At 47.6% G+C, this 25290-nt stretch overlaps 1 protein-coding gene across 1 annotated transcript in view; it reads right to left on the bottom strand.

Moving 5' to 3' along the window:
- Positions 1–22629, bottom strand: part of rbis (ribosomal biogenesis factor) — a 33765-nt gene extending 11136 nt beyond the window's left edge. The window contains exons 1-2 of the mRNA XM_068031662.1: positions 22518–22629; positions 8671–8800 (exon numbers count right to left, since the gene is read on the bottom strand). Of these exons, the coding sequence (XP_067887763.1) occupies positions 8671–8784 (114 nt within the window). The 5' untranslated portion in view covers positions 8785–8800; positions 22518–22629. The remainder of the gene's footprint in view (positions 1–8670; positions 8801–22517) is intronic.
- Positions 22630–25290: the final 2661 nt, after the last annotated feature.

Below are 25290 nucleotides of genomic sequence, written 5' to 3'. Positions count from 1 at the left end.
TAATATGAAGTTATGAGCAGGACTGAAAGAGGTGAAAAGTCTTAAGCATGCTTTTGAAAACAGGAAAGGACGTGCTAATGAGAAGGAATGTTGAAAGGGTGTTCTAGAGGGAAGAGGCAATGGTAACTGAAAGATCAGCCAGTGGTGGAGCAAGCAGGATGGGGACAATGAGTGGACCTGTGTCAGAGCAGCAAAGATGATGAGCAGTGACATAGCACTGAAGAAGGTCAATGACACAGAATGAAGTGAGCCTGCAGAGGCATTCACAACTAAGAATAAGGATCTTGATCTTGTCACACAGGAGAATGGGAAGCCCACAGATCCTTCCAAGACAGCAAGCAGGTAAGGACAAGTAATGTGGCATTTTGGATAAGCTGCAATTTGTGCAAATGGAGGCTAGGAGACTGGCTAGGGGAGCATTAAAGAAGTCATGCCTTAAGGTAATAAAGACATAGATTAAAGTTTCCATCATAGGATTGAGCAGCACACCAAGATTCTGCACTAGACTGTGCTAGTTATAGCAGTCAGAGAAGTTGATGGAGCCAAGAGAAGTATGCAGAATCTGATGGAAGCCAATAAGGATAGCATCAGTTTTTTCTACACTAAATTGGAGGAAACTTTGTCTCTTCCTGGACTTAATGCTGGACAGGGAGCAGTAGAGTCAAGCCATGGTCATGCAATTAAAAAGGGAGGTAGCAGAAAGGCAAACTTGTGTCATTAGGATACATGAAACCTAATCCCGTGTTGCCGGGTGATCTATATAGCCAAAGAGAAGGAAGCGGCCAAAGCTAGAATCCTGATGCACACTAGCAATGACAATACAGGGAATGCTTGGTCAGGCCATGTATTGAATATTATGCCCATTTCTGGTCATCGAAGCACATGTGAAACATTCAACCACTGGATGTAGGCAAAGAGCTATGAGATAGATTCCCCCATTCTTAAAAATCCCAAATGAGTAATATGAGTAAAGACTGGGGAAACAAGTTTTTTTAGACTTGAAAGGAGACACAGAGTGGATTGTACAGCAGTATACAAGATTGTAAAATGTATGGAAAATGTAAATCTGGAAAATTACTTTAAATTAAACTGAGCATGGGAAAAAACAGTGCTCATTTAAAATGATAAAATGGAATTCCAAGACTAATACTAAGAAGTTTTCCTTCATACAAAAAGTGACCAACATTTGGAATGGACTCCCAGATAGAGTGCTGTTGGCAAAAAAGCAGGAATCAGAACAATTGGGGACTGCAATGGGGAGCCATAAGGGAATTCTGTATGTATGAGCGAAGATGGATTGTATGGTCTTTTCATCTATAATTATTTTATGAAGAGGAGGAAAAATTATTGGAGGATAGGTAGTGCCATTCTTAGGACAAATATGAATGAAGCCAAGAGACAGTGCCACAAGGATGGCCTACTGAGAAGAGACACTGTTGGGTTGATAGAATGATCCACAGTGTTAAAGGCAACAGAAATCGAGAAGAATGAGGAACAACTGCAAACCATGGTCACAATCACATGGTGTTACGGACCTTGATAAGAGCAATCTCGAAACTTTGTTGGGGGGTGGGGGGGGTGCAGGAAAGAGAGCTGGCGGTGGAGGTAGGTGGTGGAATATCAAACCTGGAGAAATGGGCTTTGGAAAGGACAGTAATTTTTTTTTAAATTCATTCATGGGATGTGTGCATCACTGGCTAGGACAGCATTTATTACCCATCCCTAATTGCCCTCGAGAAGGTGATGGTGAGCTACCTTCTTGAACTGCTGTAGCCCATGTGGGGTAGGTACACCCACAGTGTTGTTAGGAAGGCAGTTCCAGGATTTTGACCCAGTGAAGGAACGGCGATACAGTTCCAAGTTAGGATGGTGTGTGGCTTTGAGGGGAACTTGCAGGTGGTGGTGTTCCCATGCAACTGCTGCTCTTGTCCTTCTAGTTGGTAGAGGTCGTGGGTTTGGAAGGTGCTGTCTAAGGAGCCTTGGTGCGTTGCTGCAGTGCATCTTGGAGATGATACACACTGCTGCCACTGTGCATTGGTGGTGGAAGGAATGAATGTTTGTGGATGGGGTGCCAATCAAGCAGGCTGCTTTGTCCTGGATGGTGTCAAGCTTCTTGGGTATTGTTGGAGCTGCACCCATCCAAGCAAGTGGAGAATATTCCATCACACTCCTGACTTGTGCCTTGTAGATGATGCACATCTTTGGGGAGTCAGAAGGTGAGTTACTCACACAGGATTCCTAGCCTCTGACCTGCTCTTGTAGTCACTGCATTTATATGGCTACTCCAGTTCAGTTTCTGGTCGATGGTAAACCCCAGGATGTTGATAGTGGGGAATTCAGTGATGGTAATGCCATTGAATGTCAAGGGGAGATGGTTAGATTCTCTCTTGTTGGAGATGGTCATTGCCTGGCACTTGTGTGGCACGAATGTTACTTGCCACTTATCAGCCCAAGTCTGGATATTGTCCAGGTCTTGCTGCATTTCTACACTATATCTGAGGAGTCGCAAATGGTCACAGAGACAAAGTTATACAGCACAGAAACAGGCCCTTCGTTCCACACCAACGATCAAGCCTATCTATTCTAATCCCATTTTCCAGCACTTGGCCTGTAGCCTTGTTTGCTATAGCTTTTCAAGTGCTCATCTAAATACTTCTTAAATGCTGTGAGCGTTTCTGCCACTACCACTCCTTCAGGCAGTGTGTTCCAGATTCCAACCATCCTATGGGTGAAAGAAAATTTCCTCAAATCCCCTTTAAACCACCTGCACCTTACCTTAAATCTATGCCCCCTGGTTATTGACACCTCCGCTAAGGGAAAAGGTTTCTTCCTAGCTAACCTATCTATGCCCCTCATAATTCTGTATACCTCAATCAGGACCCCCCTCAGCCTTCTCTGTTCTAAGGAAAGCAACCCTAGCCTATCCAGTTTCTCTTCATAGCTGAAATTCTCCAGCCCAGGCAACATCCTGGTGAATCTCCTCTGCAACCGCTCCAGTGCAATCACATCCTTCCCAAAGTGTGACGACCAGAACTGTACACAGTACTCCAGATGTGGCCTAACTAGCATTTTATACGGTTCTATCATAACCTCCCTGCTCTTATATTCTTTGCCTTGGCTAATATAGGCAAGTATCCCATATGCCTTCCTAACCACGCTACTGCCTTCACTGATCTATGGACACGTTCACCAAGGTCCCACTGACCCTCTGTACTACCTATGATCCTAACATCCATTGTACATTCCCTTGCCTTGTTAGTCCTCCCAAAATGCATCACCGCACACTTCTCAGGATTAAATTCCATTTGCCACTGCCCTGCCCATCTTACCAGCCCATCTATATCGTCCTGTAATCTAAGGCACGCCTCCTCACGATTTACGACACCAATTTTCATGTCATCTGCGAACTTACTGATCATACCTCCTATATTCACGTCTAAATCATTAATGTACACTACAAACAGCAAGGGTCCCAGCACTGATCCCTGCACTGAACACTGTGCAATCATCAGCAAACATCCACACTTCTGACCTTATGACTGAAGGAAGGTCATTGATGAAGCAGCTAAAGATGGTTGGGCCTAGGACACTACCCCGAGGAACACCGGCAGTGATGTCCTGGGACTGAAATGTTTGACCTCCAACAACCACAACCATCTTTCTTTGTGCTAGGTATGACTCCAACCAGAGGAGAGCTTCCCCCCCCCGATTCCCATTGACTCAGCTTTGCTAGGGCTCCTTGATGCCATACTCGTTCAAATGCTGCCTTGATGTCAACGGCAGTCACTCTCACCTCACCTCAAGTTCAGCTCTTTTGTCCATGTTTGCACCAAGGCTGTAATGAGGTCAGGAGCTGAGTGGCCATGGCGGAACCCAAACTGAGCGTCACTGAGCAGGTTATCACGAAGCAAGTGCCACTTGATAGCACTGTCTACGACACCTTCCATCACTTTACTGATTGATAGAGCGTAGACTGATAGGGCAATAATTGGCCAAGTTGGATTTGTCCTACTTTTTGTGTACAGGATATACCTGGGCAATTTTCCACATTGCCGGGTAGATGTTGTAGCTGTACTGGAACAGCTTTGCTAGGGGCGCGGCAAGTTCTGGAGCACAGTCTTCAGTACTATTGCCAGAATGTTGTCAGGGCCCATAGCCTTTGCGGTATCCATTGCCTTCAGTCGTTACTTGATACCACATGGAGTGAACTGAATTGGCTGAAGACTGGCATCTATGATGCTGGGAACTTCAGGAGGAGGCCGAGATGCATCATCCACTCGGCAATTGTGGCTGAAGACTGTTGCAAATGCTTCAGCCTTATCTTTCTCACTGATGTGCTGGGCTCCCCCATCATTGAGGGGATATTTGTGGAGCCACCTCCTCCAGTTAATTGTTTAAGTGTCCACCACCATTCACGACTGGATGCGGCAGGACTGCTGAGCCTAGATCCTATCCATTGGTTGTGGGATCGCTTAGCTCTATCGCATGCTGTTATGATGTTTGGCACGCAAGCAGTCCTTGGTTGTAGCTTCAACAGGTTGACACTTCATTTTGAGGTATGCCTGGTGCTGTTCCTGGCATGCCCTCCTGCACTCTTCAATGAACCAGCGTTGATCCCCCAGCTTGATGGTAATGGTAGAGTGGGGGATATGCCAGGCCATGAGGTTGCAGATTGTGGTCGAGTACAATTCTGCTGCTGCTGATGGCCCGCAGCACCTCATGGATGTCGTTTTGAGTTGCTAGATCTGTTCAACGTCTATCCCATTTAGCACGGTGGTAGTGCCACACAACACCATTGAGGGTATCCTCAATGTGAAGACGGGACTTTGTCTCCACAAGGACTATGCGGTGGTCACACCTACCAATACTGTCACGGACAGACGCACCTTCAACAGACAGATTGGTGAGGACGAGGTCAAGCATGTTTTTCTCTCTTGTTGGTTCGCTCACCACCTGCCACAGACCCAGTCTAGCAGCTATGTCCTTTAGGACTCGGCCAGTAGTAGTGCTAGCGAGCCACTCTTGGTGATGGGGATTGAAGTCTCTCACCTAGAGTACATTCTGTGCCCTTGCGACCCTCAGTACTTCTTCCATGTGGTATTCAACATGGAAGAGCACTGATTCATCAGCTGAGGGGCAGCGATAGGTAGTAATCAGCAGGAGGTTTCCTTGCCTATGTTTGACCTGATGCCATGAGACTTCATGGGGTTTGGAGTCGATGTTGAGGACTCCCAGGGCAACCCCCTCCCGACTACCACTGTGCCGCCACCTCTGCTGGGTCTGTCCTGCTGGTGGGACAGGACAAACCCAGGCATGGTGATGGCAGTATCTGGGACACAATTCTGTGAGTATGACTATGTCAGGCTGCTGCTTGACTAGTCTGTGGGACAGCCCTTCCAATTATGGCACAAGCCCCCAGATGTTAGTAAGCTGGACTTTGTAGGGTCCACAGAGTTGAGTTTGCTGTTGTCGTTCCTGGTGCCTAGGTCGATGCCGGGTGGTCTGTCCGGTTTCATTCCTTATAGACTTCGTAGCGGTTAGATACAACTGAGTGGCTTGCTCAGCCATCTCAGAGGGAATTAAGAATCAACCATATTGCTTGTGTCACATGTAGGCCAGACCAGGTAAGGACAGCATATTTCCGGCCCTAAAGGGCATTAGTGAACCAGATGGGTTTTTACAACAATGAACACTGGCTTCATGGCCATCACTGAACTAGCTTTTATTAATTGAAATGAATTGATTAATTAATTGAATTCAAATTCCACCTTCTGCTGTGGTGGGATGCGAACCCACGCCCCCAGAGCAATACTCTGGGTTACTAGACCAGTTACAATGCCACTATGCCATCGCCTCCCTCAATTAGACAAAGTGAAGGGCTTAGAGCTAGACACTTTGAAAAGGGAGTGATAATTGTTTTGAAGAATGTAGGGTCAGTGCCAAAAAATAATGCCAGCAAACAAAGACATAAGGGGGATATGCCAGACTGGGTAAAGACAACAGCTTTCCTTCCCTAAAGATGAACCAGTTGGGCTTTTACAACAATCGGATAGCTTCATGGTCACTTTACTGATACCAGCTTTTAAAGCGTATTCAAATTCTCCAACTTCTATGGCAGATATGAACTAATTCTCTGGATCATTAATCCAAGCCGCTGGCTTACTAGTCCAGTAACATAACACTACACTGCTGCACTCCAACCTCCGCCACCTCTTCATCTATTATAATTCCTGTCAGCACCTGGTTCTATGGAAACTCATTTCTGCAAAAGAAACATCTCTGCAAACAGCACATGTACTCAAACCCATCTGTCAGCTCGCACAGCTTGTCACAAAGTATTTTGCTAGCCTTCAAGGACACACGATTTAAGGAGCAACGTACTATACTTACTCTCATGGAATACATGCATTCATATGGAGGAAACATTCAAGCCTCTCACAATTAAAATTATGTTTCCCTCCACGCCCAAAACCATCACACAACATGTCACCATGGAAGGAGAAACAGGACTAAAAATAAGTTTGATGCACATGAAGGAGAGGTACTACACATCATAGAATGCCAAATGTTTCAGATGAGCTGGCAAGAGAAGGTTGGAAAAGGCTGGGAACTGCTCAGAGGTAGCCTTAGCTTCACATGCTTTCGCAAAGTATTGCAATGCCCTTATACTCAGCTGCTATTTCAAGAAGGGCGATCACTGTTCGTGCACCTAAACAAGTTCGACGGTTTTATAAATCAAAATTGCAGGAAGAGGCAATGACTACCAAGGCACTTCCAGATCCGAATCTGGCGCCATGTTCAGAAGAATGACTGCTGCCCCGTCCTCACCAACTGCAATACTCATCATGGATAACTAGTCAGGAGCAAGCAAAAACAGGAGTGAGCATGAGAATGAGGGAGTAGAAGAGAGGAAGAGCGCCTTTCCTTCATGGAAGGGAGAAATGACTGCTGAAGAGCCTCAGGACCCAGATCTCAGGGGCCCAGTCTTCAAAAGAACTATAATTAGCATCAATCTCATATGCAGGTAATGGAGACAGTTCCTACATATGTGACTGAGGTAATTAGCAGGTACAGCAAACACATCTGCAACATATTACAGGAAGTTTTTTCAACCTGCAGAACTCAGAATGTGACAGCCCAGAAGAGCTCTCCAGCATTGAGATGTCTGTAAAAGCATCAAAGAAGTGGAAAGAAGTAGTACTTTTGACAGGGCACATTCAAAGGACTTTCTAAACCTCACTGGCACTATTCAGTCTATGGCGTTATTAACTTGCGGCCCCTCTGAGACTGTGCTTAGCACCAAGGGTCGTAAGGCATGGTTGCAGATGTCACTATGTCTTCGGAGTGTTAATGAGCCTGCTTACTCAAGCGTTCCCTCCAATGCCACCATATGAAAGAGCATCAGACACGAGCCTAGCACCCTTTGCTACCAGGGGAGAAAGGCTGGCCCCTCTGGGACCCCAGCTTCCCTGAGACCAGAGAATCCTCAGATCACTAAGGTTTCAGGGAACTTTCCTAGCGACAGTGATTCTGGAGACTCGCGCTGAACTGTCTTGCAAGGTTCCATTAGATTTATCCAGAAGCCTAACGTGAGACTTTGGAATGCCTACTCTGCTCTAACACACTTGTTGTAGATACATGGACCTTATTATATCTGTTGTTTCCCTTTGGCTGTGGAAGCCTTATTGAAGTTATGAACCATAAAGTCATAACTCCAAGGGATAGCCCGGATCACCAATCAACCATCCTAATTCCAAGGATTTGAGTCATTAGGCTTGGTAAGGTGGAGTGGTGTTATAATGCAAGTGTCACTGACAAGTTTCAGGGTAGCAAGGATTCATGTCCAGGAAAAGCTAGTTGGCACCATATTTAATATTAGCTTAAAATTAATATTAAGTTAAACATGCTGCGCGTTAATTTAATAAAAGCCTTTATTTTTGATGAATTGAGGGGATTCCTGAATTCAGTGCTACATGCAATCTATCAGTTGCTCATGGCACCTGACAGTCTGAAAACTGAATCATTCTGTGTTTCTGATTCTATTGAGAAGTGAACTGAACTGTGTGGCCTCATTGAAGAGATCAGTCATATTCTTCATACAGTGATGAGTTGCTACCTCTCTAATGTGCAAAAGGTCTCCTCTCAATGCCACTGATATAGTGGATAATTTGATGATATCAGTATTTACTTCCTAGAGCACAGCTTAATAATCAGACATAATTACTTCAGATCAGAGGTAAACAGATACACAGTAATTAATAACTTTCAATCAAGCAAAATCACTTCAGCAGAAATACCGTGAAAAATGCTTGAAAGATCATTCAGACAAAAAGTGTTTTCGCAAATAGCTAGTAGTAGAAAAGTTGTTTTATTTCAGGAACCCTTTACAAACATCAACCTGCTCCCAGAGATACACGCAAATATTACCACGTGCCCAGAGCCCCACTGAGATGACATATTCCTGACACTCCACGCCCCCACCATAATTTCTGAAAGATAGTACCAGATGCCCAAAAGAATTAGTCTACATACAGCAACAAAATAAGCTGGCAAACCAAATAAAAGCCAACGGTATAAGGACATAAATCACATAACCTAGAGGACCCCAAGCGACAGCAGTTTAAAAATGTATCGTCATTTCTTTCACAATATATTGAAGTACTTACGAACCTTCTTGAGACTTGTAGTTACGGGTTTGGTTTTGCTTTTGACCTTGAGGCTTCTACTGTTGGCAACTTTGAAGACATCTTTGTGTTTCTGTGCCTTCGATTTCTTCTTTGCCATTCTTTCTGATAGCTTGCTAGAAAATAAACAAATGTTCACAGAATCAATAATGGTTTATATTTATCTATGGACCATAACTCACCTTCCAGCCATGTCTTTGGAAATCCAGAAGAATTCTCCTCCTCACTCACTTAATAAAGACTGGCACAGTTACTTCCCTTTTTTTGATCAGCTGGTTCCTTGACACAAGTAGAAATCTACCCCCATCTTTAAGTGTCCAAAACAAACCTACTGAGAAATCCATACAGGAACATCTCTTTGTCCAATATACTGTGCATAGTCTCACCAATTAGGGGTACAAGATGGTTGAAATAAGGCTTAAAGGCTCTGAAATGCATGGAGGGCTAGTGCTGGCACTTAACCAGCTGACTCGTTCTCACTGCTCATCCAGCTAGACAAACCTATCTTGTGGTATTGCTTGCTGAGTTAACAGAAGCCGAATGAGAAGAATCCAAGCCCTAATGACAGGTCTACCTCAGCAGGTTCCAGTAGTGAATTAGGTCAACCCTAGAGTGTGCATGTTACGGGTTATAAGTCCAGATAAATTGGCGTAGAAACTGGGCGCCACGGGTTGCCTTTGTCGGTGGGAGAGGTCATTGCACCTCACTGGACAGCTACCGCCCGCCTCAAACCGGGCAGCCCCCGGTCAATAAGGTTCTGTCCCGCCACAGTCTGCCTGCTTCAATGGGTGCTTGGAGCTCAGGGTCATTGCCCGAAAGGTGGACTGATACACCGCACCAAACAACATGAAAAAAGGAAAGAAGGTACCAGCCCTTCGCTTTGCAAGCTGGAACGTCAGAACTATGTGTCCTGGCCTGTCGGAAGACCTTACACAAATCAACGATTCTCGGAAGACCGCCATCATTAACAACGAGCTCAGTAGACTCAATGTGGACATTGCAGCACTTCAGGAGACTCGCCTCCCCGCGAGTGGCTCTCTAGCAGAGCAAGACTACACCTTCTTCTGGCAGGGCAGGGATCCTGAAGAACCAAGACAGCATGGAGTGGGCTTCGCCATCAGAAACTCCTTGCTCAGCATGATAGAGCCTCCCTCAAATGGCTCGGAACGCATACTGTCCATCCGACTGCTCACCACCTCTGGTCCAGTACACCTACTCAGCATCTATGCTCCAACACTCTGTTCCGCACCTGAAGCTAAAGACCAGTTCTATGAACAACTCCATAACATCATTAGCAGCATCCCCAACACCGAACACCTATTCCTGCTGGGGGACTTTAATGCCAGGGTTGGGGCCGACCATGACTCATGGCCCTCCTGCCTTGGGCGCTATGGCGTTGGAAGGATGAATGAGAACGGGCAGAGACTGCTTGAGTTGTGTACCTATCATAACCTCTGCATCACCAACTCGTTCTTTCACACTAAACCCTGTCACCAGGTTTCATGGAGGCACCCAAGATCACGTCGTTGGCACCAGCTAGACCTCATTGTCACAAGGCGAGCCGCCTTAAACAGTGTTCAAATCACACGCAGCTTCCACAGTGCGGACTGCGACACCGACCACTCCCTGGTGTGCAGCAAGGTTAGACTCAAACCAAAGAAGTTGCATCATTCCAAGCAGAAGGGCCACCCGCGCATCAACACGAGCAGAATTTCTCACCCACAGCTGTTACAAAAATTTCTAAATTCACTTGTAACAGCCCTTCAAAACACTCCCACAGGGGATGCTGAGACCAAGTGGGCCCACATCAGAGACGCCATCTATGAGTCAGCTTTGACCACCTACGGCAAAAGTGCGAAGAGAAATGCAGACTGGTTTCAATCTCATAATGAAGAGCTGGAACCTGTCATAGCCGCTAAGCGCATTGCACTTTTGAACTACAAGAAAGCCCCCAGCGATTTAACATCCGCAGCACTTAAAGCAGCCAGAAGTACTGCACAAAGAACAGCTAGGCGTTGCGCAAACGACTACTGGCAACACCTATGCAGTCATATTCAGCTGGCCTCAGACACCGGAAACATCAGAGGAATGTATGATGGCATGAAGAGAGCTCTTGGGCCAACCATCAAGAAGATCACCCCCCTCAAATCTAAATCGGGGGACATAATCACTGACCAACGCAAACAGATGGACCGCTGGGTTGAGCACTACCTAGAACTGTACTCCAGGGAGAATGCTGTCACTGAGACTGCCCTCAATGCAGCCCAGCCTCTACCAGTCATGGATGAGCTGGACATACAGCCAACCAAATCGGAACTCAGTGATGCCATTGATTCCCTAGCCAGCGGAAAAGCCCCTGGGAAGGACAGCATTACCCCTGAAATAATCAAGAGTGCCAAGCCTGCTATACTCTCAGCACTACATGAACTGCTATGCCTGTGCTGGGACGAGGGAGCAGTACCCCAGGACATGCGCGATGCCAACATCATCACCCTCTATAAAAACAAAGGTGACCGCGGTGACTGCAACAACTACCGTGGAATCTCCCTGCTCAGCATAGTGGGGAAAGTCTTTGCTCGAGTCGCTCTGAACAGGCTCCAGAAGCTGGCCGAGCGCGTCTACCCTGAGGCACAGTGTGGCTTTCGTGCAGAGAGATCGACTATTGACATGCTGTTCTCCCTTCGTCAGATACAGGAGAAATGCCGTGAACAACAGATGCCCCTCTACATTGCTTTCATTGATCTCACCAAAGCCTTTGACCTCGTCAGCAGACGTGGTCTCTTCAGACTACTAGAAAAGATCGGATGTCCACCAAAGCTACTAAGTATCATCACCTCATTCCATGACAATATGAAAGGCACAATTCAACATGGTGGCTCCTCATCAGAGCCCTTTCCTATCCTGAGTGGTGTGAAACAGGGCTGTGTTCTCGCACCCACACTTTTTGGGATTTTCTTCTCCCTGCTGCTTTCACATGCGTTCAAATCCTCTGAAGAAGGAATTTTCCTCCACACAAGATCAGGGGGCAGGTTGTTCAACCTTGCCCGTCTAAGAGCGAAGTCCAAAGTACGGAAAGTCCTCATCAGAGAACTCCTCTTTGCTGACGATGCTGCTTTAACATCTCACACTGAAGAATGCCTGCAGAGTCTCATCGACAGGTTTGCGTCTGCCTGCAATGAATTTGGCCTAACCATCAGCCTCAAGAAAACGAACATCATGGGGCAGGATGTCAGAAATGCTCCATCCATCAATATTGGCGACCACACTCTGGAAGTGGTTCAAGAGTTCACCTACCTAGGCTCAACTATCACCAGTAACCTGTCTCTAGATGCAGAAATCAACAAGCGCATGGGTAAGGCTTCCACTGCTATGTCCAGACTGGCCAAGAGAGTGTGGGAAAATGGCGCACTGACACGGAACACAAAAGTCCGAGTGTATCAGGCCTGTGTCCTCAGCACCTTGCTCTACGGCAGCGAGGCCTGGACAACGTATGCCAGCCAAGAGCGACGTCTCAATTCATTCCATCTTCGCTGCCTTCGGAGAATACTTGGCATCAGGTGGCAGGACTATATCTCCAACACAGAAGTCCTTGAAGCGGCCAACATCCCCAGCTTATACACACTACTGAGTCAGCGGCGCTTGAGATGGCTTGGCCATGTGAGCCGCATGGAAGATGGCAGGATCCCCAAAGACACATTGTACAGCGAGCTCGCCACTGGTATCAGACCCACCGGCCGTCCATGTCTCCGTTATAAGGACGTCTGCAAACGCGACATGAAATCGTGTGACATTGATCACAAGTCGTGGGAGTCAGTTGCCAGCATTCGCCAGAGCTGGCGGGCAGCCATAAAGACAGGGCTAAATTGTGGCGAGTCGAAGAGACTTAGTAGTTGGCAGGAAAAAAGACAGAGGCGCAAGGGGAGAGCCAACTGTGCAACAGCCCCAACAAACAAATTTCTCTGCAGCACCTGTGGAAGAGCCTGTTACTCCAGAATTGGCCTTTATAGCCACTCCAGGCGCTGCTTCACAAACCACTGACCACCTCCAGGCGCGTATCCATTGTCTCTCGAGATAAGGAGGCCCAAAAGAAGAGTGTGCATAGCTGCCTGGCTCAGGTTTCACATTGCTATATCATCCAACTATAATGCCAGCATCCTGTCTGGGCTTAGCCTCATTCAATTGGAGGTACAGTATTTCAGCCAGACCTGCTCACCTCTCTGAAACTGAATCACAATAAGAACTAGGCCCTTTTTATACATATTTTAATACCTGGCCTCCAGGAAATGTTTTAAAGCAGCTGGCATATGCCTTCCAAGCGTTTGTACTTTACACATACAGTGACGCAGAGCTGCTCCTGGTCAAACGGAAACCCTGTTAATGTAATTAGCTTAGAATTGACAAGAGGCCTCATGTTTCCTCGTCTTTGTATAGTGGGACAATAGATAGCTCTATCAGAACCATTCAATTTAAGCTATAAACTATAAAACAGATCTATTAATAGTAATGAGTAACAGAAACTCAATATAAAACATCGAAGATTGTACACCATTTAACTTAGACCCCCTTGGTTATACAAAGACAACAAATGCAACACTTAAATGCAACACAGCAGGTTAAAAAGAACAGTGGCGACCCAAGAGCATAACCAGAGCGGTGGGCGACCCAAGAGCAACAGGAAGAAAAACATTTTTATGCAGCGAGTGGTTTGGATCTGAAATGCTCTGCCTGAGAGTGTGCTGGAGGCAGATTCAATTGAAGCCTTCAAAAGAGAACTGGATAATTATCTGAAGAGAAAAAATTTGCAGGGCTACAGGGAAAAGGCAGGGGAGTGAGACGAGGTGAGTTGCTCTTGCAGAGAACTGGCATAGAAACAATGAGCCGTATGGCCTCCTTCTGTGTTGTAACCATTCTATGATTCTATGAGAGCAGCGGGTGACCCGAGAGCACAGAGGGGATTAAAAAGGAGCAGCGGCGTCACAAGAGCACAGAGGGGATAGAAAAGGAGCAGCGGCGTCACAAGAGCACAGAGGGGATAAAAAAGGAGCAGCGGCGTCACAAGAGCACAGAGGGGATAAAAAAGGAGCAGCGGCGTCACAAGAGCACAGAGGGGATAAAAAAGGAGCAGCGGCGTCACAAGAGCACAGAGGGGATAAAAAAGGAGCAGCGGCGTCACAAGAGCACAGAGGGGATAAAAAAGGATCAGCGGCGTCACGAAAGCACAGAGGGGATAAAAAAGGAGCAGCAGCGTCACGAGAGCACAGAGGGGATATAAAAGGAGCAGCAGCATCACTAGAGCAGAGGGGATAAAAAAGGATCAGCGGTGTCACGAGAGCACAGAGGGGATAAAAAAAGAGCAGCAGCATCACGAGAGCACAGAGCGGATAAAAAAGGATCAGTGGCGCCACGAGAGCACAGAGGGGATATAAAAGGAGAAGCAGCATCACTAGAGCAGAGGGGATTAAAAAGGAGCAGCTGCGTCACGAGAGCACAGAGGGGATAAAAAAGGAGCAGCAGCGTCACGAGAGCAGAGGGGATAAAAAAGGAGCAGCAGCATCACTAGAGCAGAGGGGATTAAAAAGGAGCAGCGGCATCACGAGAGCAGAGGGGATAAAAAAGGAGCAGCGGCGTCACAAGAGCACAGAGGGGATATAAAGGAGCAGCCACGTCACGAGAGCACAGAGGGGATAAAAAAGGATCAGCAGCGTCACGAGAGCACAGAGGGGATAAAAAAGGATCAGCGACGTCACGAGAGCACAGAGGGGATAAAAAAGGAGCAGCGGCATCACGAGAGCAGAGGGGATAAAAAAGGAGCAGCGGCATCACTAGAGCAGAGGGGATTAAAAAGGAGCAGCCGCGTCACGAAAGCACAGACGGGATATAAAGTAACAGCGGCGTCACGAGAGCACAGAGGGGATTAAAAAGGAGCAGCTGCGTCACGAGAGCACAGAGGGGATTAAAAAGGAGCAGCTGCGTCACGAGAGCACAGAGGGGATTAAAAAGGAGCAGCTGCGTCACGAGAGCAAAGAGGGGATTAAAAAGGAGCAGCGGCGTCCCGAGAGCACAGAGGGGATAAAAAAGGATCAGCGGCGTCACGAGAGCAGAGGGGATTAAAAAGGATCAGCTGCGTCACGAGAGCACAGAGGGGATTAAAAAGGATCAGCGGTGTCACGAGAGCAGAGGGGATTAAAAAGGATCAGCGGCGTCACGAGAGCAGAGGGGATTAAAAAGGATCAGCGGCGTCACGAGAGCACAGAGGGAATTAAAAAGGAGCAGCCGCGTCACGAGAGCACAGAGGGGATTAAAAAGGAGCAGCCGCGTCACGAGAGCACAGAGGGGATAAAAAAGGATCAGCGATGTCACGAGAGCAGAGGGGATTAAAAAGGATCAGCGGCGTCACGAGAGCACAGAGGGATTAAAAAGGAGCAGCGGCGTCGCGAGAGCACAGAGGGGATTAAAAAGGAGCCGCCGCGTCACGAGAGCACAGAGGGGATAAAAAAGGATCAGCGATGTCACGAGAGCAGAGGGGATTAAAAAGGATCAGCGGCGTCACGAGAGCACAGAGGGGATAAAAAAGGAGCAGCCGCGTCACGAGAGCACAGAAGGGATTAAAAAGGAGCAGCCGCGTCACGAGAGCACAGAAAGGATTAAAAAGGAGCAGCGGCGTCATGAGAGCACAAAGGGATTAAAAAGGAGCAGCCGCGTCACGAGAGCACAAAGGGATTAAAAAGGAGCAGCCGCGTCACGAGAGCACAGAAGGGATAAAAAAGGATCAGCGGCATCACGAGAGAACAGAGGGGATATAAAGGAGCAGCGGCGTCACGAGAGCACAGAGGGGTATAAAGTATCAGCGGCGTGACGAGAGCACAGAGGGGATTAAAAAGGTGCAGCGGCGTCCCGAGAGCACAGAATGATTAAAAAGGAGCAGCGGCGTCACGAGAGCACAGAGGGGATAAAAAAGGAGCAGCGGCGTCACGAGAGCACAGAGGGGATAAAAAAAGGAGCAGCGGCGTCACGAGAGCACAGAGGGGATTAAAAAGGAGCAGCGGCGTCACGAGAGCACAGAGGGGATTAAAAAGGTGCAGCGGCGTCCCGAGAGCACAGAGGGGATATAAAGGAGCAGCGGCATCACGAGAGCAAAGAGGGGATTAAAAAGGAGCAGCGGCGTCACGAGAGCACAGAGGGGATAAAAAAGGAGCAGCTGCGTCACGACAGCACAGAGGGGATAAAAAAGGAGCAGCGGCGTCACGCGAGCACAGAGGGGATTAAAAAGGAGCAGCCGCGTCACGAGAGCAGAGGGGATTAAAAAGGAGCAGCGGCGTCACGAGAGCACAGAGGGGATAAAAAAGGATCAGCGGCGTCACGAGAGCACAGAGGGATTAAAAAGGAGCAGCCGCGTCACGAGAGCACAAAGGGATTAAAAAGGATCAGCGGCGTCACGAGAGCACAGAGGGATTAAAAAGGAGCAGCCGCGTCACAAGAGCACAGAGGGGATATAAAACGATCAGCGGCGTCACGAGAGCACAGAGGGGATAAAAAAGGAGCAGCTGCGTCACGACAGCACAGAGGGGACTAAAAAGGAGCAGCTGCATCACGAGAGCACAGAGGGGATTAAAAAGGAGCAGCTGCATCACGAGAGCACAGAGGGGATTAAAAAGGAGCAGCTGCATCACGAGAGCACAGAGGGGATTAAAAAGGAGCAGCTGCATCACGAGAGCACAGAGGGGATTAAAAAGGAGCAGCTGCGTCACGAGAGCACAGAGGGGATTAAAAAGGAGCAGCTGCGTCACGACAGCACAGAGGGGATTAAAAAGGAGCAGCAGCGTCACTAGAGCAGAGGGGATTAAAAAGGAGCAGCTGCATCACGAGAGCACAGAGGGGATTAAAAAGGAGCAGCTGCGTCACGAGAGCACAGAGGGGATTAAAAAGGATCAGCAGCATCACTAGAGCAGAGGGGATTAAAAAGGAGCAGCTGCGTCACGAGAGCACAGAGGGGATTAAAAAGGATCAGCAGCATCACTAGAGCAGAGGGGATTAAAAAGGAGCAGCTGCGTCACGAGAGCACAGAGGGGATTAAAAAGGAGCAGCTGCGTCACGAGAGCACAGAGGGGATTAAAAAGGATCAGCAGCATCACTAGAGCAGAGGGGATTAAAAAGGAGCAGCTGCGTCACGAGAGCACAGAGGGGATTAAAAAGGAGCAGCGGCGTCACGAGAGCACAGAGGGGATAAAAAAGGTGCAGCGGCGTCCCGAGAGCACAGAGGGGAAATAAAGGAGCAGCGGCATCACGAGAGCAAAGAGGGGATTAAAAAGGAGCAGCGGCGTCACGAGAGCACAGAGGGGATAAAAAAGGAGCAGCTGCGTCACGACAGCACAGAGGGGATAAAAAAGGAGCAGCGGCGTCACGCGAGCACAGAGGGGATTAAAAAGGAGCAGCCGCGTCACGAGAGCAGAGGGGATTAAAAAGGAGCAGCGGCGTCACGAGAGCACAGAGGGGATAAAAAAGGATCAGCGGCGTCACGAGAGCACAGAGGGATTAAAAAGGAGCAGCCGCGTCACGAGAGCACAAAGGGATTAAAAAGGATCAGCGGCGTCACGAGAGCACAGAGGGATTAAAAAGGAGCAGCCGCGTCACAAGAGCACAGAGGGGATATAAAACGATCAGCGGCGTCACGAGAGCACAGAGGGGATAAAAAAGGAGCAGCTGCGTCACGACAGCACAGAGGGGACTAAAAAGGAGCAGCTGCATCACGAGAGCACAGAGGGGATTAAAAAGGAGCAGCTGCATCACGAGAGCACAGAGGGGATTAAAAAGGAGCAGCTGCATCACGAGAGCACAGAGGGGATTAAAAAGGAGCAGCTGCGTCACTAGAGCAGAGGGGATTAAAAAGGAGCAGCTGCGTCACGAGAGCACAGAGGGGATTAAAAAGGAGCAGCTGCGTCACGACAGCACAGAGGGGATTAAAAAGGAGCAGCAGCGTCACTAGAGCAGAGGGGATTAAAAAGGAGCAGCTGCATCACGAGAGCACAGAGGGGATTAAAAAGGAGCAGCTGCGTCACGAGAGCACAGAGGGGATTAAAAAGGATCAGCAGCATCACTAGAGCAGAGGGGATTAAAAAGGAGCAGCTGCGTCACGAGAGCACAGAGGGGATTAAAAAGGAGCAGCTGCGTCACGAGAGCACAGAAGGGATTAAAAAGGAGCAGCTGCGTCACGAGAGCACAGAGGGGATTAAAAAGGATCAGCAGCATCACTAGAGCAGAGGGGATTAAAAAGGAGCAGCTGCGTCACGAGAGCACAGAGGGGATTAAAAAGGAGCAGCTGCGTCACGACAGCACAGAGGGGATAAAAAAGGTGCAGCTGCATCACGACAGCACAGAGGGGATTAAAAAAGGAGCAGCGGCGTCACGAGAGCACAGAGGAGATAAAAAAGGATCAGCAGCGTTAGGAGAGCACAGAGGGGATAAAAGCAGCGGCGTCACAAGAGCACAGGGGGGGATAAAAAGGAGCAGCTGCATCACGAGAGCACAGAGGGGATTAAAAAGGTGCAGCGGCGTCACGAGAGCACAGAGGGGATAAAAAGGAGCAGCCGCGTCACGAGAGCACAGAGGGGATAAAAAAGCATCAGCAGCGTTAGGAGAGCACAGAGGGGATAAAAAGCAGCGGCGTCACAAGAGCACGGGGGGCATAAAAAGGAGCAGCGGCGTCCCGAGAGTACAGAGGGGATAAAAAGGAGCAGCGGCGTCCCGAGAGTACAGCAGGGATAAAAAGGAGCAGCTGCATCACGAGAACACAGAGGGGATAAAAAGGATCAGCGGTGTCCCGAGAGCACAGGGGGGATTAAAAAGGAACAGCGGCGTCACGGCAGCACAGAGGGGATTAAAAAGGAACAGCGGCGTCACGAGAGCACAGAGGGGATTAAAAAGGAGCAGCTGCGTCCCGAGAGCACAGAGGGGATTAAAAAGGAGCAGCGGCGTCACGAGAGCACAGAGGGGATAAAAAGGAGCAGCAGCATCACAAAAGCACAGGGGGGATTAAAAAGGAACAGCGGCGTCACGAAAGCACAGGGGGGATTAAAAAGGAACAGCGGCGTCACAAAAGCACAGGGGGGATTAAAAAGGAGCAGCAGCATCACAAAAGCACAGGGGGGATTAAAAAGGAACAGCGGCGTCACGGCAGCACAGAGGGGATAAAAAGGAGCAGCAGAGTCCCGAGAGCACAGCGGCGATAAAAGTGAGCAGCTGCGTCCCGAGAGCACAGAGGGGATAAAAAGGATCAGCGGCGTCCCAAGAGCACAGTGGCGCAGTGGTTAGCACCACAGCCTCACAGCTCCAGCGACCTGGGTTCAATTCTGGGTACTGCCTGTGTGGAGTTTGGAAGTTCTCCCTGTGTCTGCGTGGGTTTCCTCCGGGTGCTCCGGTTTCCTCCCACAAGCCAAAAGACTTGCAGGTTGGTAGGTAAATTGGCCTTTATAAATTGCCCCTAGTATCGGTAGGTGGCAGGGAAATATAGGGACAGGTGGGGATGTGGTAGGAATATGGGACTAGTGTAGGATTAGTATAAATGGGTGGTTGATGGTCGGCACAGACTCGGTGGGCCGAAGGGCCTGTTTCAGTGCTGTATCTCTAAACTAAGCACAGAGGGGATAAAAAGGAGCAGCGGAGCCCTGATAACACAGCTGGGATAAAAGGGGCAGCAGCAGTCCATAACAGAGCGGGGATAAAATTATTTAGTTTAAAAACTGCCTATTTGATAATTTATCATATTATTACAATCATTCAATTAATCAATCAGATCTGGGGGATAAAGTAACAAGGGATATGAATACTAAAAGGTTCTGAATTTTCCAGTAAATTAAAATCTGAAATATATATAGTTAAGTAAAACTATTTAACAACTTCTCTATAAAATAAATTGACATCAGCACAAGGGAAGCAGCTGATTGGGGAGTAGCTGGTGAGTCTTCATTTATTTAAGTCTTAAGTTTATTTCTGTTAAGTCAGCGAATAGTCGAATAAACAGCGATAGAACAGGGCATCTAAGTCCCATGGAATGGCACATCCTGCTCCGTGTGGGAATTCCAGGAGGCTTCTCGTGTCCTTGGCAACCACACGTGCTGGAACTGTCATCAGTTGGAGCAGCTTGTGCTACAGGTCTCAGAGCTTGAGCAGCAGCTGGAGTCACTGCGGTGCATCTGAGGTGCTGAGTGTTTCATGGATAGCATATTTCCGGATGTGGTCACCCCACAACTTAAGACAGTGCAAGCAGAGGAGGAATGGATGACTGCCAGACAGTTGAGGGGGACCAGGCAGGTAGTGCAGGAGTGCCCCGAGTGCATTTCGCTCTCTAACCAATATTAAGTTCTGAATACTGGTGAGTGTGATGGTTCCTTTGGGGACTTCAGGCAGAACCAAGTCCACAACTGACTCAGCTGTACAGGGGGACAGCAGGAAGAATGGGAAAATTGTTAAATCATGTTTAACTAACTTACTTGAGTTTATTGATGAGGTAACAGAGAGGGGTGATGAGCATAAAGCAGTTGATGTGGTGTACACGACTTCCAAAAGGCATTTGTCAACAAAGTCGAAGCCAATGGAATAAAAGGGACAGTGGTAGCATGAATACAAAGTTGGCTGAGTGACAGGAAACAAGACAGTAGTGGTGAACAGTTATTTTTCAGACTGGAGGAAGGTATGTTGTGGGGTTCCCAGGGGTCAGTGTTAGGATCCCTGCTTTTCTTGATGTATATTAATGATCTAGATTTGGGTGTACAGGGCACAATTTCAAAATTTGCAGATGACAGGAAACTTGGAAGTATTGTGAACTGTGAGGAGGAAAGTGCTTAACCTCAAGAGGACACAGACTGGAGGAATGGGCGGACAAGCGGCAGTTGAAATTTAAGGCAGGAGAGTGTGAAGTGATTCATTTTGGTAGGGAAAACGAAGAGAGGCAATATAAATTAAGGAGTACAATTCTAAAGTGGATGCATGAACAGAGGGACCTGGGGGTGTATATGCACAAATCATTGAAGTTTGCAGGGCAGATAGAGAAAGCAGCTCATAAAGCATATAGGATCCTGGATTTTATAAATAGCGGCATAGAGTACAAGAACCAGAAAGTAATAATAAACCTGTATAAAACACTGGTTCGGCCTTAACTGGTGTATTGTGTCCAGTTCTGTGCACCACATTTTAGGAAGGATGTGAAGGCATTAGAGAGGGTGCAGAAAAGATTCACAAGAATGGTTCCAAAAATAAGGAACTTCAGTTACATGGATAGATTGGAGAAGCTGGGCTGTTCTCCTTGGAGAAGAGAAGGTTGAGAGGAGATCTGTTCAAAACGATGAGGGGTCTGGAGAGTGCATAGGGAGAAACTGTTCCCATTGGCGGAAGAATCGAGAACCAGAGGGCACTGATTTAAGGTGATTGGTAAAAGAAGCAAAGACAGCGTGAGGAAAAACTTTTTTATGCAATGAGTGGTTGGATCTGGAATGCACTGTCTGAGTGTGTGGCGGAAGCAGATTCAATTGAAGCTTTAAAAAGAGAATTGGATAATAACCTGAAGGGAAAAATTTTTCAGGGCGTCCGGAAAAGGTGGGGGAATGGGACTAGGGAGTGATTTGCTTTTGCAGAGAGCTGGCACATACACAACAGGCCTAATGGCCTCCTTTCTCCAAGTTTCAACTTTCTCAAAGGAGAATTTCGTATCCATGCTGCCATGGTCCCTTTTATTCCTTCGGCTCTAATTTTACTGACAAGCCTGTTATGGGACACTTAATCAAATGCTATTTGGAAGTCCATGTACACCACATCAACCCTCTCGGTTACCTCATTAAACATTGAAGCAAGTTAGATGAACACAATTTGCCCTTAACAAATCTGTGCTGGCTTTCCTTAATTAATTCACATTTGTCCAAGAGACTATTAATTTTCTCCCAAATTAGCATTTCTTAAAGCTTTCCCACCACCAAGGTTAAACTGACTTGCCTGTAGTTGCTGGGCTTGTCCATACACCCTTTTTTAAACAAGGGTATAAACATTTGCAATTCTCTACTCCTCTGGCACCAGCCCATATCGAAGGAGGATTGGAAGATAATAGCTAGTGCCTCTACAATTTCCTCCCTTACTTCCCTCGGTATCCTTGGATGCATCTCATGCGGTCCTGGTGACTTAGCAACTTTAAGTACAGCCAGCCTAATAACTCCTCTTTATCAATGTTTAGCCCATCCAGTGTCTCAACTACCACCTCCTTCACCATGACTTGGGAAGCATCTTTTTCCTTGGCAAAGACAGATGCAAAGTACTCATAGTATTTCAGCCATGCCCCCGCCTCAATGCATAAATCCCCTAATCATCCCCACTCCTCCTTTTATCACTTTTACTATTTACGTGCCTATAGAAGACTTTCAGTTTCCCTTTTATGTTAGCTACCAGTCTCTTTTGCTTCTCTTATTTGTTTTTGCACTTCTATAGGCAACCTGGTTCTCAGTTGTATTATCCACCAGACATTTATCATTTTTCTGCTTCATCTTATTCTCTTTCATCATCCAGTGAGTTCTAGATTTGTTTACCCTACCTTCCCCACCCCACACAGAATGTACCTTGACTATACCTGAACTACCGCCTCTTTAAAGCCAGCCCATTGTTCAGTTACAGTTTTGCCTGACAATTTTGAAGTGAAATGGATCTGGTAAATGTTCTAACAAAGGGCCCACACCCGGCACATTCGTCTCCCTTTTGCAGATGCTGAGTGCTCTACTGTAAAGTTCCAGCAGTTCCTCAACTTCGGTACTGAACCTTAGCTTCGCGCTAGGGACTCCCAAATAAATAATAACCTACCAGCCGAAAGGAACGGGTAGCCGCAACTCTTAGGGACTTATATCAACACGTTGCCTGGATTCTCCCTCACCACCGACACAGGCGCTCCCTGACGTCACAAGCAGCGCGCCACTCGCTTGAGAAAGCCCAAAAGCAGGGCTGCCCAACACGTTGCCGGCTTTAGATATTGTGGAGAAGCAACTGAGAGCCGATTAGCAGTCTAGCAGGAAGGGATGGGATTTGAGGCTGGTCTGATTCTGCGGGAGTATGGGCGGATGATCAACAGTTCACTGCATTTAAGCTGTAGTAAAGTGGAAGATATTTTTATTACTTAAAGCGAAATATGTTATCAGAAATGTCACTCTTTTCATTTATGTCTAACCTTTGCCTTTCAGAGATACCTGGCGAGTTGTATCTCGTCGTCATTGGTCTGGAGGTGATCAGAGTGGGTCTTGTAAAAATAGTGGGGGTACCCAGAGCGGCAGCCTCAGGAAAGCTGCTGACTAAGTGGACTTTCTGAATATACACTTTTTGAATGTAAAATGCTGGAGTACTTGGAAGCACAGCTTCTCCCATTAGACTTCTCCTTTTAATCTGATAAGTGTCAATCATCAAGGTCTTGGCTCACTGGTATCACTCTGAGCTAGTAGGTCATAGGCTCAAACCATATTGAGACTTGAGCACATAATACAGAGGGACTGCTGCGCTGCCAGGTGCAACGTTTCGGATGCAACATTAAATTGTGACCCCCATCTGTTCTCTGAGGTGAACGTAAAAGATCCCATGGCACTATTTGAACACCAAAACAATTTATTAGGACATTTATCTCATTGATATTTCAGGGACCTTGCTATGCTCAGTTTTGGCTGCAGAGTTTCCCTACATTACGATAACGCTTCAGAAGTACTGCATTAATTGTGAAGTCCTTTGGGACATGCTGAGGTCATGAAAGCTGCTATATAAATGCATTTCTTTTTTTCTCTGTCTTTCTACTTCCTTATCTCTTTCTTTGCAGTCCATGTGGTGAAGGTGCTCCCACAATGCTGTTAATCTGGAATTAAAAGCTAGTCTAATGATGGCCATGAAACCGTTGTCGATTGTTGTAAAAACCCATCTGGTTCACTAATATCCTTTAGGGAAGGAAATCTGCTGTCCTTACCTGGTCTGGCCTACATGTGACTCCAGACCCACAGCAATGTGGTTGACTCTTAAATGCCCTCTGAAATGGCATAGCAAGCCACTCAGTTGTATTAAATGCGACAAAGTCAATAAGGAATAAAACCGGACAGACCACCTAGCATTGACCAAGGCACTGGAAACGACAACGGCAAACCCAGCCCTATCGACCCTTCAATGTCCTCCTTACTAACATCTGGGGACTTGTGCCCAAATTGGGAGAGCTGTCCCACAGACTAGTCAAGCAGCAGCCTGACATAGTCATACGGAATCAAACCTTACAGACAATGTCCCAGACACCGCCATCACCATCCCCGGATATGTTCTGTCCCACCAGCAGGACAGATCCAGCAGAGGTGGCAGCACAGTGGTATACAGTCGGGAGGGAGTTGCCCTGAGAGTCTGCGACATTGACACTGAACCCCATGAAGTCTCATGGCATCAAGTTGAACGTGGGCAAGGAAACCTCCTGCTGATTACCACTTACCACCCTCAGCTGATGAATCAGTACTCCTCCATGTTGAACACCACTTGGAGGAAGCACTGAGAGTGGCAAGAGCACAGAAGGTACTCTAGGTGGGGGACTTCAGTACCCATCTCCAAGAGTGGCTTGGTAGCACCATTACTGAGGGAACCAACAAGAGGGAAAAACATACTTGACCTCGTCCTCACCAATCTGCCTGTGGCAGATGCATCTGCCCATGACAGTATTGGTAGGAGTGACCACCACACAGTCCTTGTGGAGACCAAGTCACGTCTTCACATTGAGGATAACCTCCATTGTGTTGTGTGGCACTAACACTGTGCTAAATGAGATAGATTTCGAACAGATCTAGCAATGCAAAACTGGGCATACATGGGAGCTGTGGGCCATCAGCAGCAGCAGAATTGTACTCAACCACAATGTGTAACTTCATGACTCTACCATTACTATCAACGCTGGTTCGATGAAGTGCTGGAGGGCATGCCAAGAGTAACACCAGGCATCCCTCAAAATGAGGTGTCAACCTGGTGAAGCTATAACCCAGGACTACTTGCATGCCAAACTGCATAAACAGCATGCGATAGACAGAGCTAAGTGATCCGACAACCAATGGATCAGATCTAAGATCTGCAGTCCTGCCACATCCAGTTGTGAATGGTGGTGGACATTAAACAACTAATTGGAAGAGGTGGCTCCACAAATATCGCCATTCTCAATGATGGGGGAGCCCAGCACATCAGTGCAAAAGGTAAGGCTGAAGCATTTGCAACAATCTTCAGCCAGAAGTGCTGAGTGAATGATGCATCTCGGCTTCCTCCTGAAGTCCCCAGCATCACAGATGCCAGTCTTCAGCCAATTCGATTCACTCCACGTGATATCAGGGACGACTGAAGGCACTGGATACTGCAAAGGCTATGGGCTCTGACAACATTCAAGCAATAGTACTGAAGACCTATGCTCCAGAACTTGCAGCGCCCCTAGCCAAGCTGTTCCAGTATAGCTACAACATTGGCAACTATCCGGCAATGTGGAAAATTGCCCAGGTATGTCGTGTACATAAAAAGACAAATCCAACCCAGCTGTTATGACCCAGTAAGAAAGTGGTCTAGGGTTCCCTCTCAGCCTTCACCTGGT

This window comes from Heterodontus francisci, chromosome 5 (assembly GCF_036365525.1).
Source record: "Heterodontus francisci isolate sHetFra1 chromosome 5, sHetFra1.hap1, whole genome shotgun sequence".
Lineage (NCBI taxonomy): Eukaryota > Metazoa > Chordata > Chondrichthyes > Heterodontiformes > Heterodontidae > Heterodontus > Heterodontus francisci.
Note: the sequence above shows the minus strand (reverse complement) of the source record. Positions and strands in the feature narration are given on the sequence as shown.